This window comes from Dendrobium catenatum, unplaced genomic scaffold (assembly GCF_001605985.2).
Source record: "Dendrobium catenatum unplaced genomic scaffold, ASM160598v2 fragScaff_scaffold_1056, whole genome shotgun sequence".
NCBI classification, from domain to species: Eukaryota; Viridiplantae; Streptophyta; class Magnoliopsida; order Asparagales; family Orchidaceae; genus Dendrobium; species Dendrobium catenatum.
In genome coordinates this window covers 8,104,001-8,124,289 of record NW_021319518.1, presented here as the reverse complement: position 1 = coordinate 8,124,289, position 20,289 = coordinate 8,104,001, and the positions used below count along the sequence as shown (strand labels likewise).

At 37.5% G+C, this 20,289-nt stretch overlaps 1 protein-coding gene across 5 annotated transcripts; it reads right to left on the bottom strand.

Moving 5' to 3' along the window:
- Positions 1 to 12,312: 12,312 nt before the first annotated feature.
- LOC110105004 (PHD finger protein EHD3) lies at positions 12,313 to 18,975 on the bottom strand. Of its 5 annotated transcripts, XR_002304101.2 has the most exons (8): positions 18,725 to 18,975; positions 18,373 to 18,569; positions 16,282 to 16,470; positions 15,863 to 16,174; positions 14,651 to 14,740; positions 14,424 to 14,468; positions 13,018 to 14,330; positions 12,313 to 12,548 (listed from the first exon to the last, which is right to left on the bottom strand). XR_002304101.2 is itself a non-coding variant. In XM_020834342.2 (7 exons), exons 2-7 carry the CDS (start codon positions 18,481 to 18,483, stop codon positions 13,089 to 13,091), a joined length of 1,989 nt encoding a protein of 662 aa, XP_020690001.1. In that variant the 5' UTR covers positions 18,484 to 18,622; positions 18,725 to 18,975; the 3' UTR covers positions 12,859 to 13,088. The 5 variants fall into 5 exon arrangements, 4 of the variants coding, with proteins under 4 accessions (XP_020690001.1, XP_020690000.1, XP_020690002.1 ...); XM_020834342.2 differs by lacking the exon at positions 12,313 to 12,548 and having other exon boundaries at positions 12,859 to 14,330; positions 18,373 to 18,622; XM_020834341.2 differs by lacking the exon at positions 12,313 to 12,548 and having other exon boundaries at positions 12,859 to 14,330.
- Positions 18,976 to 20,289: the final 1,314 nt, after the last annotated feature.

The window sequence follows — 20,289 nt, the reverse complement described above, 5'->3', positions numbered from 1 at the left end:
AGAGTACTGTAATAGACATTCTCTATATTCACATATGGTTCCCGATAATTTAGCATGTCAAGTAGGACCTGTCTTCTCATCATTGGCATCAACTCATGCTCACCAAACCTAAGAAGATATTGTATTAAGATTCATTTGTAACTAGCAAGTTTGCATGGTGAGTGGGCAAGTTGGAACCTATGTGAGAATGGAGAGTGAAAAATAGAGCTAGAGTAGTTGAGAGAATTTGTAGAATGCACATGAAAACTATTAATCTCAATTTAACAGATGATCTATTATAATCAATCCAAAAGTTACACGTTATTCCTCATTACCCCTTATTTACAGAGTTCTAAGAGCTATAGGAATGGCTATCCAAAAATGATAAAAAAAAAAATATAATGATATATAGAATACTCATACAACACTATACAAATTACCCTAGAAACATATCATCTTCTGTTTGGCTGATGGAGGGTGAGGTCGGAAGGATTCGATGAGTTGTCTATGGGTGAGCTTTGTAGTGCCAAGTAAGCAACAAAGTAGATTTGGATAAGTCTATGGGTGAGTGCTGAGAAGAAGAGACTTGCAACCACCAGGCTTGCTAGTGTTGTCGATGACTTGTGTGAGAGATCTTGAATCATGTGATAAGAGAGAGGCAAGTGAGGTGTTGTTTTTGGATGGGGGAGGCCTCAAGTTGGATGGTCGCAACAAGATGAAATGAGGGTCACATGAATAAGCACTTTCTTGTCACTAAGCTTGGTGGGTTTGCTTGAGAATGATCGCTTTGGAAGAGAGCAAGTGACTAAGATGGAGTTCCAAATTCATGGCGAGTGCTGAGTTTTTAGCTTGTTCAGGAATCACCGATTCTTTCCTTAAAAGGGAAAGCTTATAAGCAAGCTCGTAAAAGGGCAAGTTTATTGGAATGCCCAAGCAAGTAGCACATGTTGATTATGTTGCGAGCAAGTAGTACCTCTTGAATCAATATATGACTTTTTGTTGTGGGTCCTCCTTGAGGGTTAGTTCCTCAATCATGACTTGCAAAGGAATATACATAATTCATTATTGTAATATAATAATTATTTTACATGAGTATCAATCATTAATATAGATATCTTTCACAATAAAATATAAATACTACTTCACAAAAAAGAACTACTTGAATATCTTCCACGAAAAAGATGAGATATGCTCCAAAATATCTCCTAACGAACAAAATGCCAAACATCTGAAACTACAGAGAAAAAGGATTTTCTCTTAACATGTACCGCAGGCTTCACAATCACCAAAGGGACCTACTTGTTTTTGGCGATGCTTGAAGTAAACATAAATTAATTATCTTAGTACATTTCTTCTTCTTCTTTATTTGGTTCAACCATTGTGTGCTTTGTTTGGCTGCACCTTCGTATCATCTTATCCTCTCCATTTTTCATCACATGCGATAAAATCTTTATCCAATCTCTCATGCAGATGAACTAAGGATAGCTCACTTGCTAAAGCTGAAACGTGCTCTAAGTAGCTATTGTACGAAAATTAATCATTTAATATGGATTACTATTTGATGATTATGACATTTAATTACTTTTTTTACATATTTGTTATGAAACATTGCATTAATAAGGTTAGTTAATTAGAGAGATTAATTGAAAATTTTGTAATAATCATCTTTTAAAAACTCAGACTAATCAACAATTTTGTTGTAGGGTTGAAGTTTTTAGTCTAAAGAAAAATGATAAAAGCTCATAATTTGATGAAATAAGTACTGCAAAATAAAAAAAAAAATAATTTCTATTTAATTAAGCGTATGCTAAAAATTGATTTTGATATATCTAATGATCCAATGTAGTATCTCTATATATCTAGCTCTAACAATATAGAGTTAGTTTTCTTTTTAATAGTTTGTTTACTGTTTTTTAAAGCAGATTTCTTGAACAAAAATTTTTTAAGAGCAACAAAAAAAGCTCTCCCAAACGAGACCTTTGGCTCGTTTTGGACATCTTTCTTACTGTTTCTAGAGTAGCTTTTTAGTACAAATATTTCTTGAAATCAAAATTTCAGTACTAGAAAATTGCTTTAGAAAGGAATAAAAAAGTTGTCTCAAACAAAGCCTTAATCCATCACAATTTACATGGTGGGAAGCGAGTCAACTTTCAAGGATAGCATCAATTGAAGCCAATATAGAATGCCCTATTTGATTGCTTTAGTTTTTCTTGTTCACCTATGAACTAGATGAATTATGTGATCTCGAAACTTCTAAGGAAGCATGATGTACGATTTGTCAAAAGTATTAAGGCCGCTTGGATGTCTAGATAAGAAGTTATAAATTGCTCCTTAGCCTATTCACAAAATGTTGACAACAAGAGTTCTGATATTATAGAAGAGGTTTGGTTCCTTTAATGAGTATTAGGATAGTTTGAGGCCTTTGGAAGTTGGTAAGAATATTTTAGAAAGTGTAAATGATGAATTTAGGCTGTATGGTGATGTTGGAATGAAGAAAACAATAGTAGCCAATATAAATAGGTTCACCTACTAAGGAGAAACAAAAGCTCACACTACAGAAAAATGGTTGTTTACACGCGAAATTTCTAGCGGATATTTATCTGCCGGTATAAGCTGCGTTCAAATCAGCGTAAATTATGTCAGAAAATAAGCGGCGGAATTTTCGACAGAAAAAACCCACTAAATTACTGGCGAAAAAATTGTCAGTCTAACAGCCAGAATATATGAAAGTGTCATGAAATACCAGTGAAAAATAAGCCGAAGATTATCGGCAGAATTTTCGGCTGATTTTTTGCCGACTTACTTAAACACAACGAAACGTATACGGCGGAATTTCCTCCGGACTATTCACAGGTGGATAATCCACCATAAAGAGCCCTATTTTCCTTCCCGCGGTGACAGTCTTCTCATTTCATTTGTTCTTGCACTCGCCTCTGTCGCCTCAAGTGCCTCCAGTGCCTCTAGCACCTCTGTTGTCTCTATCGCCTCCGTCACATATGTGCCTTCATTGGCAACTTACGCTCGTTGCTGATGCCTCTGTCATTCACTTCTCCATCGAATATGCCTCTCCATTAACGTTCTCTGCCGACACCACCGTCAATCCTCCATTGTATGTCACACATTAAGTTCTATTTGTTTATGGATGTTCTCAATAGACATTTGCAATAATTATGGAATTATGATATTGGGTGATCAAGTCATTAGAATGAGTGAATTTTTTAGATTTCTCAAGTCTATTATTTAAAGCAATGTGAAAATGATGGGGATATTATTAGTAGAATTCAAGTTGGATGGTTTAAGTGGAGGAATGCATCGGGCTTATTGTGCGATAGAAACCTTCCTCTCAAACTTAAGGGAAAATTCTATAAGATGGTGGTGAGACCTGCAATGCGTTATGGTGCCGAATGTTGATTATTAAAACAGAAGCATAATACTAAGTTAAGTGTTCCAGAGATGAGGATGCTTAGGTGGATGAGTGGCTTGACCCTTAGAAATAGGATACGAAATGAGCATATACGTGATAAAGTTGGAGTAACTCCAGTGGAAGATAAGATTAGAGAAAGTTGCCTTAGATGGTTTGGTCACATTAAACGGAGGCCTTCTGATGACCCGGTTAGGAAAGTTGAGATATTAGATTTGACTTATGTTAAGAAAGGTAGAGGTAGACCTAAAAAAACTTGGTTAAAAAATATTAGAAATGATCTTTCTTTATTATATATAAATGAGAATTTGACTTTTAACCGGACACAATGGTGAAAAAGGATTCATGTAGCCGACCCCACATAGTGGGACAAAGGCTTGATGTTGTTGTTGTGGTTGTTAAATCATATAAAATGACATTCCGATGATGTTCCTTCTCAAATTATAATTAGACTCAGCCCTTAACCTAAATTCAAATAGTAGTCTCTAAATTTGGTCTTCTATAACTGAGAGTGTATAAATAGTGTTCCTAGTAACCATTGAGGAGTGGGTTGTGATGTAAACGGGGGAAAATTACTTGGTGCGGAATCCAGATGTAGAGCTATGTCTAGACTCCAATAAAAATGTCGCCACGTGTGGCCTGATGACCCCACCATTTCTAGTTATCACATTTTTTTCCAACTAACTGTGGGGGTCCCCATGACTTGACCCGAACCAGACGTGAAAATTGAAAATAAACAAGAAAGTATCTAAGGTTAATGATGATGACGTACTATTTTCATCACTTGAGATAAGATTTCTCCTCAGAAGATAGCTGAGAAAGAAAAGGGAGGTAGATGTTATGAAGATTAAAACCGAGACATAAAGTATCCCTCAAACATAAAGAAAAATTCTATAAGATGGTGGCGAGACACGCAATGCTTTATAATGCATAATGTTAGTCATTAAAAGAGAAGCATAAAGTTAAGCATTAAAGAGATGAGAATGCTCAGATAAAACGGTGGCCTCCCGATGACTTAATTAGAATGAGTGAATGTTTTAGATTTCTCAAGTCAATTGTTCTAAGCGATGGTCAAAATGATAGGAATATTATTATTAAAATTCAAGTTGGATGGTTGAAGTGGAGGAATGCATCGTGCCTATTGTGTGATAGAAATGTATCGCTCAAACTAAAAGAAAAATTGGCTTTAAATAAGTAGATGTATTAGATTTTGCTTATGTTAAGAAAGTTGTCCAAAGAAGCTTAAGGCTTTGTTTGAGACTACTTTCTAAAGCAGGTTTTTAGTACAAAAATTTCTTTTATTAGACATTTTTGTACTAAAATGCTGCTTTAAAAAGTATTAAGAAAGTTGTCCTAAACAAAGACTAAATTTATGTAAGTTATGCATCTAGAATGTGATCTCATACATGAGAATATACCACTTAACCACTATTGCACTCAAAAAGTGCCAAAGAGAGATCTTCAAAGAAGTCCAAAACAATGGAAGAAGCTCTAAAACAAAACGAAATCCAACAGATAAACAAAAAAGACATGACAATATGTGAAAGGAATTAAAGGAACCCCCTAAAGGCAAAAGAAGACTGGCCTCCCACCAGCAAAGATCCAACCAATCAGCATCCAAACAAGAACCGTACAACAAACCTGCGAAATAGAGAAGCTCCAAACAAAAAAACAAATTAGGAAGAGAAAAAAAATCAAACAAACCCTCACAACAAGACAACCAGTCACAAACGAACGGGCAAAAGCGTTCAACCAAATAACCTCCAAAAACCAAAAAAATCCCTTACACCAAAGCAACCAACCACAAGGCAATACACCCCCAAACTCAAACACCAATAGCCTATATCAAACCCACCACCAGTGACAGAAGAAAAAATAGGTGGCACCCCCAAAGACAAACAAAATCAAACCTAACCAAATAGCAGACCAATAAAGACAAAGCACAAGACTAAGCATTAGAAGAGGGATTTGGAGAAACTTTAGAACTCAAAAGATTTGCCAATCGAATACTTAAAATTTTGATCTCTCAATTTTTTTTTCTCTCTTGCCAATAGCAGAGGAGAAACCATCGTTATCAACCTGCATAATGATATTCCATATTAAACTATAATAAGATAAAGTAGATTAGGTTATCTAATGTTTGATTAACTAAAGCAACGCATTAATGTGCCAAGATTATTTGTTTCATGCCTGCATTATGTTAGCTGATTAAATTAATTAGTAAGCTAATTATTTGGATTAAGCAATGAAATGATGTAACTGAAGACAAGAATAATAACTAATCAGGATAGCTACGTATCTAACATCATATAATTATTACTAATATTAAAAAGGTCGAGTAGCAGTAAAGAGATGGCAGGCTTGTATTCCACAAGAGATCACTATCATCACATAACGAAATTCTACTATATGAGAGTATGAAATACTCTGTAGAGATGGGAACCTATTTGGACTATCACATAACTGGAATCAAGATAAAAACAAAACCTTGGATTTAGATCACCACCAGTTCAGACTTTTTCTTTTGAACGACAAGGCTGGGTGGAACCCACACTACATGCCATGGCTCCATGGCCTTGAAGCTTCCAAGCTTGAATTTGTCTTCTTGTGGGTGAAACAAACAGACGTTATTTAATGTTTTACTTGGCTTAATTAAAGCTACCGTGCAGGTTATTCTAAGTAGCCATAACTCAGCTTAGAAGAAGTGACAAGCTTGACTGATACACCCTGGAAGTTTACTGTAAGTCATCCCTCGTTATCTTAGTATACACTTCATAGCTCACTTGGCATCTTCCTTTTATTTTCGTTTATTCATAGTAAACTAAGTTTATTTATTTATATTTTAAAGTCTTCTACATTAGAAATATTATATTTGAACTTGTTGCATCCTAGAGTATTTACGGTGGTAGAGAAATATATAGTTTAACGTCTTAGCATTGCACAAAGATCCGGCACGCAATAAGATAAAAGAGAGGGTGTAGCGTTTATAAGAGACACCAGAGTTTTTATGTGAAAACCCCTGAAAAAGGGGGAAAAACACGGGGTCTGACCCAATTTGAATGAATCCACTAGTATTTGTAGTCGATTACAAATGAGGCCCTTCCTTGGGAGAAGGCCTTGGCTTGATGTCATAAATGTGCATCATATAGAGCACATTACACAGTGGGAGTTATAATAATCAACATATACATGTTTGCTTGGTCGACAGGACCATGGTTAATAGGATAGAGGTCAAAAATATCGTAGTAGGCAGGAGACCGAGGTCAAAAAGACCATTGTCCGGCGGTGAAGGTCAGAAGGACTAGAGTATGGAGGAGACTTAGGTCAGAAAGACCATTGTTTAGTGATGTAGGTCGAAAGGACCGTAGTAGGTGATGGAGGTCGGAAGGACCATAGTCGGCAGGAGACATGGGTCCAAAAGACTGTAGTTGGCTAGATATCGGGATCAAAAAGATTTTTGTTTTAGGGTTATATTCTGGTAGAACTCTGGGCATCATATGATAGCCCAACAGAAGTTCGGGCCTCAAGTGGTGGTCCAAACAAACTCCAGGCCTCAAGCAGTGGTCCAGTGGAGGTGAGGGCCTCAAGTGGTGGTCCGGTGGAGCAAAGATGTCAGGCGATGATCTGGTGGAAGTCCAGACCTCAGGTGGTGGCCGAAAAAAGTCCTGGCGTCAGGTGGCGATCCGACATAAGTTCGGGCCTCAAGTGGTGGTCTGGTGGAGATGAGGGCCTCAAGTCACAACAGGAAAATCACCCACTTCCGGCGGCTTTTTCCGACGGAATTTGAGCAATTTCCGGCGGTTTTTTAATTTTCCGGCGGTTTTCCGGCGGCTTTCGAGCCGCCGGAAAAAACGGCGTAGGAAAATACTTTCCGACGGCGTTTTCCGGCGGCAAAAAAATCCGGCGGTTTGCCAGCGGTCAAAAACCGCCGGTGGAAATTAAAAAAAAAAAAAAAAACAGAACCGGCCGCTCCCGCTGAAACCGCTCCCCGGCGGCTCCGGCGGCACGCCAGCAACCCGCTCCGGCGGGCGGTCGCGCCAGGCCTTGAGTCGCGCCGGACCAGACCGCGTCGGACCGCGCTCGCGTGAGCCATTCCGCGGGATAATTTTGCGGGAAATTAGCCGTCGCAAAATTTCGCGGGGAAATTAGCCGCCGGAAAACCGCCGGAACGCCGCCGGAAATTTTAAGCCGTCAAAAACCGCCGGAACGCCGCCGGAAAGCCGCCGGAAATTTGACCGCCGGAAAGCCGCCGAAAAATTTCGCCGGTAATAAGTGATTTTCCTGTAGTGAGTGGTGGTTCGGTGGATCAATGAAATCAAGTGGTGGTCCGGCGGAAGTTCGGGCCTGAGGTGGTGGTCTGACAGAAGTCCGAGCTTCAGGTGGTGGTCCGACAGAAGTCCGGTCCTCAAGTGGTGGTTCGGTGGAGGTGAGGGCCTCAAGTGGTGGTCTGACGGAGCAAATGCGTCAGGCGGTGGTCCGACAGAAGTCTGGGATTCAAGTGGTGGCCTGGTGGAGCACAGGGCCTCAAGTGGTGGTTTGGCGGAGCAACGATGTCAAGCGATGGTCCAACGAAAGTTTGTGCCTCAGGTGGTGGTCCGACAGAAGTCAGGGTGTTAGGTGGTGGTCCGATAGAAGCCTGGGTCTCAATTAGTGGTCCGATGGAGATGAGGGCCTCAAGTGGTGGTACGGCGGAGCAACAACGTCAGGTGATGGTCCGGCGGAAGTCCGGGCCTCAGGTGGTGGCTTGGTGGAGCACAGGGCCTCAAGTGGTGGTCCGGCAGAAGTTCAGGTGTCAGGTGGTGGCTTGGTGAAGCACAAGGCCTCAAGTGATGGTCCAGCAGAAGTCCGGACATCAGGTGGTGGTTCGGCAGAAGTTCGGACTTCAGGCAGTGGCCTGGTGGAGCATAGGCCCTCAAGTGGTGGTCCAGCAGAAGTCAAGGCATCAGGTGGTGGCCTGATGGAGCATAAGGCCTCAAGTGATGACCCGACAGAAGTCCGGGTGTCAAGTAGTGGCCTGGTGGAGCTCAGGGCCTCAAGTGGTGGTCCGACAGAAGTCTGGGCATCAGGTGGTGGCCTGGTGGAGCACAACGCCTCAAGTGGTGGTCAGACAGAAGTTCGGACGTCATGTGGTGGATCGACAGAAGTTCGGGCATCAGATGGTGGCCTAGTGGAGCACAGTCCCTCAAGTGGTGGTCCGGTAGAAGTCTGGGCGTTTGGTGGTGACCTAGTTGAGCACAAGGCCTCATGTGATGGTCCGACAGAAGTCCGGGTGTCAGGTGGAGGCCTAGTGGAGCTCAGGGCCTCAAGTGGTGGTCCGGCAGAAGTCCGGGCATCAGGTGGTGGCCTGGTGGAGCACATGGCCTCAAGTGGTGATCCAGTGGAAGTCTTGACGTCAGGTGGTGGTTCGGCAGAAGTTCGGTCATCAGGCGGTAGCCTGGCGGAGCACAGGGCCTCAAGTGGTGGTCTGGCGGAAGTTCGGAGGACGTCAGGTGGTGGTCTGGCGGAGCAACGATATTAGGCGGGGGTCCGGCAGAACTTCGACGGTGGTCGAGGAGGTGTGAGGAGGCAAGAGCGATCTCCGGTCTCTCTCTTGCTCTTTTTCTTGGAGCCTCCCCAATTTCAAGAGAAAGGAGGGGTCTATTTATAGATTTCTTGAGTGGCATGGCCTGTAAATAGGTGAAGATCAAGGGTAAATGTGGAGTGGTTGGATGGACGGCCGATATTGAATTCATTTATTGTGGATCGTTTACCAGAAATTTGAAGGTCTTAATGATGTTGAAATTTGGCGATCTTGGGCTTGTTGGATTCGTCTCGTTGAGCCGCTCGATTTGACTATAAGCATGTAATGTTTGGAAATCGTTTAGTAATCCAAATTGTGGTTCGAACCTTCCAACAGTGCTTCGGGCCATTGATTTGGACTCATTTGGGCTCGGATTGAGTCGAATTTGGTGTCATTGGTTTCGTATTTCCGAGACGTTCAGTTTGACTATAAGTTTGCTGAAATCGGAATTTGGATGATCCCAATTTTAATTTCGGAAGTTTCTAATTTGATTTTGCATAGAGATTCATGCCCGATCAAGATAATTTTTTTGATGAAACTGAATATAGTTACTTCGTTTCCAACGATTATCACCGCTGTAACAATTGTTTGTTGTTGGCTAACTGTTGCAAGAAACTTTAATTATCAAAACTGTTTAAAAACCTTAAAATCAAAACCGCTACTCTAGTTATGACTTCTATGTAATGTTCGTTAATACCGCTCAAGCTTTGCATTGAAAGCAATTATTATGGCCACAATTCATTCCAGATTTGCAAGAGTTTAAGGGTTTATTTGGGACGGCTTGAGCTTTTTATAAAAATGATTATAAAATAGCTTTTTAATACAAAATTTTCTTTAAATAAATGAAAAACTAATGGCCAAATAGAAATTATGATTATGATCTGAAAAATAAAATAGTAAGAAAACTGACCCAAAAGTTAACGTAAATCGATCTATTTTTGTTACTGTAATGAACTTGATAGTTAATTTAATTGTGCTATAAGCCACAACTAATTCCCTTCGTAGTTACTGAAACTGCTACTAATAACTAGATAATTTTGAAAGTTTTATAGGTTGTGAATTGAGATGCAGGGTTTGCTTAACTGTTAAAATTGCTACTGCTTACAGAATTGAAAATATATATAATGTTATTGTATAATACAAGTCAACTATGGATGTCATACATTTATTGAGAGGCTTGATGGTGGAGAAGGAAAAAATAAGAAGGATCTATGTATGATATTATTGAGTTAGAGAAAACAAATTATAAAATTTTATGAGTAGAGAGTTTTAAAAAAGAAAGGAATTAATAATGTTTATATTCAACTCATTAAAGATATATATGTAGGAGTTATTACTTGTGTTCAAACACAAGATAGTTTGACTCAGAATTTTCTTATTTCAGTTGGATTATATCAAGGATCAGCTTTAAGCCCATATCTTTTAACTTTAGTCATGAATGTACTTACTAGACATTTGAAAGAGGATGTAACTTGGTGTTATGCTTTTTATTGATGATATTCTTCTTGTTAATAAGACTATAGAGGAAATTAAAGAAAAACTTAAATTATGAAGATCAACCTTAGTGTCTAAAGGTTTTCATTTGAGTAGATTTAAAATCAAATATATTGAATGTAATTTTAATAGTAATAGTTCTAGTCATGAGATTATGACTTTCGACGATCAAATCATTAATAAGAGTACACGTTTTAGATATCTCGGATCTATTGCTCAAAATGATGATGAAATATATTGAATATTATTAGTAGAATTCAAGGAATGTCATTTTTTTTTACTCTTTTTTTATGAAAGACCCTTAAAAAATATTAAATTTCTTTCTTTTCTCCATTAACTCCTTGAATCTTCTTGTAAACATGGTAATTTTATGATCAACATTGACCTCTATCTTGATCAATGGTTAGTCATTGTCTAGCTTTTCAACTGGACTCACCATAGAAACAACTTTTAATACTAAGCTCTTCTCTCCTTTAAACTTTTTTATAAATTATATTTTGTACAGTATCAACTTCCCTTCATATTATCAAATTATGAGCTTCTATGATGATAGTTTTCTTAGCATCATATTCCTATAGGAGATATATGAGAATCTTACTCACATGATTTTAATTATCAAATAAATATTGGAGGTGATGACTAAAAAGAAATGGAACACAGTCCAGAATAAAAGAAATGCAAATTTATAGTCAATTGTCCCAACCCGATCAGCATTCACCTTCAAATATCTCATTAAGATTATACTAAATGAACTTCTAAAGCACATGAAACTCCAAAACTTCATTAATGGATTTGTAAATCAAAACTTTTTCAATCACTCCTTTTCATTGCTCAAAGACCAAGCCAGCCAAAGCCTGTTTCTAAAAGATCAAATTCTTATCAAGATAAAAATCAGCTTTAAAATGTCAAATTTAAAATTGAAGATTTCAAAAAGCTTGAGACCAATAAAAGCACTAGAAAGAGATTTAGGCTTCATTTGGGACGGCTTTTTTATTGCTTTCTAAAACAGAATTTTAGTACAAAAATAAAAAATTTTGTACTACAACTCCGTTTTAGAAAACAATAAAAAAGCTGTCCCAAACAAAGCCTTAGACTTCATTTGGAACACCTTTCTTATTTCTTTTTGAAGTAATTTTTAGTACATTAATTTCTTGAACTCAAAAATTTTATACTAAAAAATTAGTTTAAGAGCAATTAAAAAGCTATTCCAAAAGAAATTTATTTTTTAAACTAAAAATTTACTTTTAAAAAGTATAAAAAATCCATCCAAATGAAACCTTATAAATCTTCTAAAATATTAAGAGATTTTTTGTCAGAATTTTGAGAGATTTTCCACCCTCCTTTTTTTTTTTTTTTGGTATGACCATACAATTTATAGACTACCAGAGTCCTGACAAATAATTATCGCTTGAAATATTTGATTAGTACTTCCTTCTATCTGATTATTATTCTATTTCATGTAAGAACAGAACACAATATCTTAATAATCAATAACATTAAACGATAAACATCGAAACCAATTCGTTTTAATTTTCAAAAATCATAAACTAGAAACAATTGCATCAAGATATCCTTAAAACAGGTTTTTTTTTTTTCATTCTGAAAAGCAACTAAAGATTAATAGGCCAATTTCAATATGCAAAAGGACAAAAGAAGCCCAATTTTAGCACAAAATACAGGCATATGCGTAGAGTATTAAAATGTGTATAAGATCAAAGAAAGCAGGTCATGAATCGTGTAGGTGGGTGGGTGAGGAGATGAGTGGATGTGTTAAAACCCACTCAACTCGCTTATATTCAACAGACAGATAACAAAAACAAAGAGAACCAGCAAAACACATCGATCTATACGGTGCTTGTAGTTGCAATCTATCTACCAGTAGAGCAAATAATTACTTCCAGAACAAAAGGCAAAGATCGACGAAACAGATGTGACCTTGAAAAGAGGATGGTTAACAGGGTTATGCACTACAAAAAACAATACAATCTTCTCAAACAAGTTAGATTCTTTTGGTTCTCCAAGCCACACACAAGTCGAATCAGACCGCGCCGTCTGGGCCTGCTGCATTCCGGTCCATGTCCACATAAAAATGTCCTATAAAATGTTGTTTGCAGCAGGAGATTTGGACAAGTCAGTTAAGTTCAAGTACAAAATTGCATAAAGTAATCCATTATGAGGTAGATCTAAAATGTCAAAAATCCGTTCATGCAATTAGGAAGCCAACAAATTGAGTTAACAGAATAGTTAGGAAAGAATATGTTGCACAGGTTTGTTAGAAGGATTTAGATCAATCTCACTACGGCAGTATCCTTGCACAGGTCTTGAGATCATTTAAAAAATAAAAAATACACTGAATACAGCTTTCAGTATTTGGCATCATTTAGGCCGCTGCAAAATCCTGAAGTAGGTCAATGTTCTTCTTCCATTATAGGGGTAATCATAGAATAGATAATCGAAAACTAAAAGAATTGGTCAAATTGAGCAACTAAAGAAGCAGAGCAAATGGACCGGTATCTTTAACAAACAAGAGCCAAGTATACAACAACAGAGTCAATATTCTTACCAGCAAGAAATTCATCACAAGGCCATGGCCATAGTTCAAGTGAACACTTGTTTATATAGTCCTTACGCCCATCAATTCTCAGAACTCACCTTCTCAACAGCATTCAGCAATATATCCAATGGACGATTATTTTCAACAGTTTGAAAGGTGTCCTTCTTGCAATGCTGCTGCAAAATCCATTGCTCGTGCCTTCGTATTCCTTCCTTGGCCCTAGCCAAGTTGCACTGGACACAGTACCACTGGCCCTTAGGAACTGATGTTCTGGGTGGTTTCATGCAATAAGTATGGTAAGCATCATCACAACCATCACATAGTACGATCTCAGAATCATCTTGATCTAAATGACAACCTCTACATAGGCATGATGGGCAATACCAGCAACGCCTGTTTTGCTGATGCTGACTAGCAATCTGGCTGTTTCTTAGGCATCTGATGTGGTAGTACTTGTAAGGGCAGTAATTGTTCCCACAAGTCAGGAATCTCCTGTCCTCGTCCTCACAGGTTCCACATAGCTTGCACAAATGTGACAGGGCAGTTCTTGATGGTTCTGGAGGGCCATCTGATTCCATGCTCGAAACAGAGCTCTCCCTGGTATCATTAGTAATGTCTTTCTCAACCTCAGAAAATTCAAGCCTATCACATACTGAACAGTTCTGGTGCAAGCCATCTTGTTCAATCTCTATAACAGGTTCCGGTGCTTCATTTCTGTCGGCACGGCAGGAAGCACAATACCAGTTTCGAGTGGGGATCTCTTCACCAAAGGGCTCAACACAAGAGAAGTGGTAAATTTCCTCACATCCATCACATATAAGGCTGTGTTCGCCAATTGCTTCAGTGCTGCAGTGCTTGCATGTATGGACCTTGTGCCGACAAGAGGCCTCACTTTGACATGGTTTATTCAAACAATGACATTCTTTAAAGTTATTAATGATGTTTTTCTCCGCCATAGAACCTTCAGGCCTATCAGAGATGGCCCAATTTTTGTGCAAACCTTTAAGTTGATTATCCCTGACAGCTGCTGGTGATTTGCTTTCATCTTTATGACAAGAAGAACAGTACCAGGTTCGAGAAGGGACTGCTTGGCTAAAAGGCTCAACACAAGAGAAATGGTATATTGCTTCACAGCCATCACATATAAGCCTGTGTTCACCGACTGTTTCAATGCCACACTGCTTACAAGCATAGGTTTTACACAGACAAGATGCTTCACTTTGATCCAATTTATTAGACCGACCAGATTCACTCAAAGGGAACTGTCCATTGACATAAGAGTTCATGGAGTTCTTCAGCTCAGCAACACCTTCGATGTTCTCCTGGGAAAAAAAAATTAAAGCAATGAAAACATTCAATAAGACATTGCACAAAGGAATCATTGAAAAATAGCTAGTCAGGCAAAAACATTTTGCCTCAAACTTTTCTTCACTAGCCTCCAATTCCAGCTTTTCTCCAACCTAAAAAAATGAGAAGAAATTCTTAATGGCCTTCATACAAGAAAGTTCAACGTGGAGCAAGAGATCAATGAGAAAACAGATCCCAGAATCATTGAAGAAAATATCAACTAAAAAGTAAATATATTTAGAGGAACTCATGAAAAACAATTAAGCCAACTAAAAAAATCAAATTATATTTTTACCTGCTTTCCATAGTAAATCCTGGACTGTTTGGAAAGGCTGTTAGAAAGAAGCAGGATGTCTTGACCAATTTTTTGAAACTTGCACCACAACTGTGTAAGAGATAAGAAATATTCTCATTTGAAAAGAAACTAAGAAGAACAACAAAAAATCATGTAATAGTAATGAAACTATCCCAGCACAAATTAAAATACTAATCTACCAAGGATAAAGAATTTGCCCAAAACAAGATACTACGAATTTTAAAAACCAAAAGAAATCAAGATTTCCTCCACAATACAAACATTATTTTTAACAAATTAATATTTATAAAAAGTAATGTCACCAAATGCAGGAAAACTATACATTTAAATTAAACAGAAAACAAAGTTTATTTGTATAAAATTCCTAGTAGTTTGGTATCTTTATGAGAAGGATAATAGTTTCAAAACAAGCAAAAGAATTAGTTAAATCTATTTTTTAAACAAGAAAAACTAACTCTGATGTTGTGTCAAGGATATCATGAAAGTACCTCTAGGGTTTTTTTTTTAAATCTTATATTACTACTAGTGTTTGTTATGAAATACTAGCTTAATATTATATCATATTTCAAAAGAAATCCCGTAGAAAAGTAAAGATTTCAAGAAATTCTGGCATTAGGTCAAATAAAAAAAACAATTCTAGTTTGCAATTTTTCGAAATCTTATATTTTCCCACCAAAAAACAAAACTGCATTCTAACAAAAACTTGCAACTCAAGTTGAGAATAAGCGGAGACATTGAATATGTTGATAATTAATAAAGTGGAAATGAGGGTAAATGCCTCTAACACCCAAATTAAGCAGCAAAAACAGCTTACTAAATTAAATTATGATATTATAAATCTCTCAATCACTTAATTAAATTCAAAATGAAAGAAAGAATAACAAGGCTCTAAATAAGTATTTAGAAAGGAGATTACCTAATAGCTATATGTGAAAGAAAATGTGAAAGCTCGATATCGATAGCGAGTTTTACCAATTAAGAATAGTAAACATCAATGAACAATAACTTTACTGTTTCCTCAATGGCAAAGTCTGTTATTTTAGCAGGAATATTTGTGTAAAATGATTCATAAAAGAAATCAAAAAGCATGTTGCAACCTTTAATTTGTTTAAAAACAATATTTATGAATAACACAAGACAAAATGGGACAGAGACAGCATAATCATTCTAAGGTGAATGCGTAAAAAATACCTGTTGAATGTCTTCATGAAATGAAACTGGCAACTGTTCATATACTCCATTTTTCAAATTTGAATTTATCAGGCTGAAGTCAAGTAATTTTCTGACAGTTTTATTCTGAAAACTTTCACATACTAGATCACACAAGGAAGCAAAATTCTCTGAACAAAAAATTTCCCGCAAAACCTTTTGACACTTTTCAGTGCTCTTGTTCATATCCGGCTGACCCTCTAACTTTATATTCGATACATCTGCTGCTGATGCAGGAAGGACATCCTTAATTTCAGGTGGATCCTCAATTTCACAGTTGCCCGTATATCTATCCTGGTAATACATAAACATTTAGTTTGAACATATTCAGCATAGTGCAATATTGATCCAGAAAAGAAGAACAACTATGGTATTATTGATTGCACAATTGCAGCAGGAACCTTCATTTTAGTCTTCTTGGTGAAGCTAGGAGGGCAGGATTCAAGTGCATCAAGGATAGAGCTCTTGATACCACCACCTTCACCGACACCTGGAAGATGAAGCATGCATTCCAAAGTATTTCTCCAGTGACTGCCAACTCTAGAAAACACATCATGCTCATAGGTGCTATCAAGAGATTCCTTCATAGACTGCCACAAGAAAGTTGTGATATATTACTAGACGAGAAAATTGGGATGATAGAAAACTGTCAGATGGATGTAACTAGTGAAGCACCAAAATGTTATTAAAGATAATCACATAAATTTCAATTTTGAAAGTAGAAGCATAATAAAGTTTGAGTTCTTGCATTTCAGAGTATTGAATCCAGACAATAAACGTCCATGAACAATTTAGTAAATATTTGCATAATACAGGTAAAGCTCGCATGCAATTTAGGGATAAAAAGGCCTGCACCCATGCACTGGGGTAAAATAACAGAGCATCTCTCTAAAAATAAAGTAGATATGCATTATTATGCATATAAAGAGGCATGTCTATTAGTTTATGGTAGATCAAAAAGGTCCGCATCACTAGACGAATGAATTTAAACATAAAGTAAAATACATTGTTATACATATAATGCAATTGCATAATATCAATAGATCCAACACAACTTTATACTTACCTGATTGACAAATAACTAAGATTGATATTTGCATCATAATATATGTACAGAGAGAGTAAATGCAAAGGACAATCCACCGCCTATGACTAACATGAATACTACGCAAGCCAATTAGGATACTTATTGCTCCATTGTGGTGCCTCAACTAATTAGGTGAGACAATGCCTAGAGTTAACACTTAGCACATTGCAAAGCAAAGCATTTGAGAAGAGAAGGAAACTTTTTCCAGCCATCACCACAAGGTTTGCTTTATGATTTCACCATATCATTGTAATCCAAAAATATTCTAATAATTTTGATGACATCATAATAAAAGAAATGCTTCACTGACAAGCAGACAAATACATGGTTCAATAAAGCCTATTGAACAAAGTGTATAAGAAAATATATGGTTGGTCCGTGAACCCTAAGGCTTTGATAAATTTTAGAACATAAGAGATGATAACAGAAAGTAAAGCTAGCAACTCTTTTGTAATGATTGTGAACAATTTCTTTGTTTTTATTCATCTGCTCCATTCGGTTCTTTGCGAGAACAAATACGAACATGGAAAATAAAAATTAGAAGAACAGCAGACTAAAAAGGTTCACAACAGAAAGAAAATTAAAAAGAAAAAATTGGTTTTGATCTGTTAAAATGGAATCATTTTCCTTAATATGCATAATTTTATTGTTAATGTTGATAAAGCTGACTCTAAATTGTTAGGATAAGGGTCCTAAGGCTAATGATGGTGATACACTCAAGTTTATTTGCCACAATGTTTTTTAAAGGCCAGATATTTTTTATACCGTTTAAATAGGGAAAAATGTCTTCTTCTGTGTAACAAATAAGTCCACTTTATTATCCTTTCAGTTATGCAGCCAATTATATGACAAAAATGCCAATGCCTTCTTACTCTCAACTTCCTTTCACTTCCAACTCTGACAATGGCAAATGCAAGTCAGACCATGCTAGCAATAACTTGAGGGGACAATGTAGTTAAAAAATTTATTGCTGGCGTTATGTTATATTAAGTCAAAGATTTATTGCATCATACTTGTAAATTTTCACCTCTTACGTTTATTCGGAATTCCCACATCCTTACAAGTCACCCACTCAACCTTCTTGAACTAAAATGTCAAAGTTTACGTGTGTGCAAATAGTCCATATAGAAGGCTTATGCTATATAAAACCCAAAAACCCGTAGTTTAGGTTACTTTATCTCCATATGCCTTAAGTCAACACCACATCTCTCAATAGAACACCAAATTTCGGTGAAAACAAGGTGTTCAAAGCAATAAACTCTCAAAACAAAGTAATGGATTGGAATCAGAGGCCGAAAGTCATACCGCACAGGACAATTACTTAAAACTAGGCCAAAAAAATTCTGATCAAAACAGAAACTTCTAATCATACAATTATAAAGAAAGCAAACAAGAAGTATCAAACCTCATCGTCAACTGCTCTGGTCCGCTTCTTCCTGCTGTAAGTGATAAGCGCATCAGCGCCCAACTCACCTGAGTTCACCACCCCATTGCAGCTTTTTCGTCCACCTGGCATAGCTCAAAACCTAACAACCGCCTTGTTCGCCTAGACTTAGGTTTTCATTTGCAGCCAACACATAGCAAACAGCAATAAACTCAGATCTGTAATCAACACCATAAGATACAAACAAAACTTCCCATATGACAAGAAGGAACTGGTGATGGAGCAGAAACACGGGAAGCCGAGCAGGAATCAAGACTTGCCAAAACATGTTGTAGGAGAAATATGACATAAAAAGGGGCAGTTGAGAGAGTACCAGATGAGAACGGCGAACAGGAGAAAAACTCGAAAACACGAGAGCAGGAACCCTAGCTTCGCAGTCGAAATCCTCCGGCTTCTCGTCCAGTGCAAGTTTGCTGCCGCTGAGTCTCGGCGGCGAGATTTGAAATTTTGAAGAGTGAAGGGTGGGAGAGGACAGAATTCTGGACCATGAAATCGTGAATGGGTTTGAGCCGGAGAGTTGTAAGATATGGGGTCTCCCCTTTACATCACAACCCCTTAGCTCAATGGCTACTATAGAGCACTATTTATATACTCTCAGTTATAAAAGTTTAAATTCTCACTACTAGAATTTAGCAGACATTTTGCATCTTGCATAGGGCTGCAAGCGAACCAAACGTTCGACGAGCTACTCGTTGTTCGTTCGATTAAAACTCGTTTGTGATCGTTTAATTAATTAAACAAACAAACTTGGACAATATTTTAAATACTCAATTATTAAATAAACAAACTTGAACACTAATGTGTTCGGCTCATTTATGTTCGCGAACAACATCATTTGAAGTTCATGAACAAACTCGACATAGACAATTGCTTTTATTATAAATGTGTTTATTCATAGATATGTTCATGAACGTGTTTGTTTGATAGTTAAAAAAAATCATTAAATATATTCACGAATATGCTCGATGTAATCGTTTGTTTGGAAGCTCGATAAAGCTCGTTTGTTAAATTAATGAACATCTAAAAATAGAGCACATTTATAGCTCGTTCATATTTGTTTGTTTAAAGCTCGATAAGTACTAAACGAACGAACATGAACACTCATTTATTTAAATGAACAAAACATGAACACAAACAATAAAGCTCGAACAAACATGAACCAAACTTGAACAGCTGATATTAAATGAACACAAACATGAACACTCACATACTCGGCTCGGCTCGATTCGTTTGCAGCCCTAATCTTGCATAATGCGTTTGTTGCGGGCTAGAATATACGCGGCGGTAGAGTTTGTAAATTCGCGTCTAAGCGTTGTACGAATATTCAGCACACAAACAGAAAAGAGAATGAACACCATGATTTTTACGTGGAAAACCCGGAAGAGGGAAAAACCACAGGGCCACGTCCAGTTGAATAATTCCACTAGTGTTTGTTTGAAGTACAAAGACCAATTCGTCTCACAAGTTGAGACAATAAGTTTACAATCAGCTTCTAACAAAGTTACAAAATTCTGCAAAATCCCGCCGTTTCCCGAAAATCCATCAGAGTTCTGGCGTATTCAGGCGACGGGAAGAGCTCTAGTGATGGCCGAGGAGGAGAGGATTCTCCCTTTCCCCTTTCTCTTCTTCTTCCCTTCTTCTTCTCTCTCTTCACTTGAGTCTCCTTTGTGTAGAATGAGGGCTCTATTTATAATTTTTCTGGAGTGGCATAGCTCGTAAATAGGTGTGAGATCATGGGCGAATAGGGAGTGGTCGAATGGACGGCCGATATTGAACCCTTCGATCGTGCACAGTTCGTTGGACATTTGGAGGCCTTAATGATGTTGGAATTTGGCGATCTTTGGCTCGTTGGATTCGTCTTGCCGAGCCATTCAGTTT

What these genes read in the sequence shown, in the direction of transcription:
- LOC110105004 (XM_020834342.2), bottom strand. Translation starts at nt 18,483, where the DNA reads ATGCCAGGTGGACGAAAAAGCTGCAATGGGGTGGTGAACTCAGGTGAG. An exon ending in CCAGAGCAGTTGACGATGAG is followed by an intron (nt 16,471 to 18,372) that starts GTTTGATACTTC and finishes TTCTTGTGGCAG; the next exon opens with TCTATGAAGGAATCTCTTGA. An exon ending in TTCATGAAGACATTCAACAG is followed by an intron (nt 14,741 to 15,862) that starts GTATTTTTTACG and finishes TCTCTTACACAG; the next exon opens with TTGTGGTGCAAGTTTCAAAA.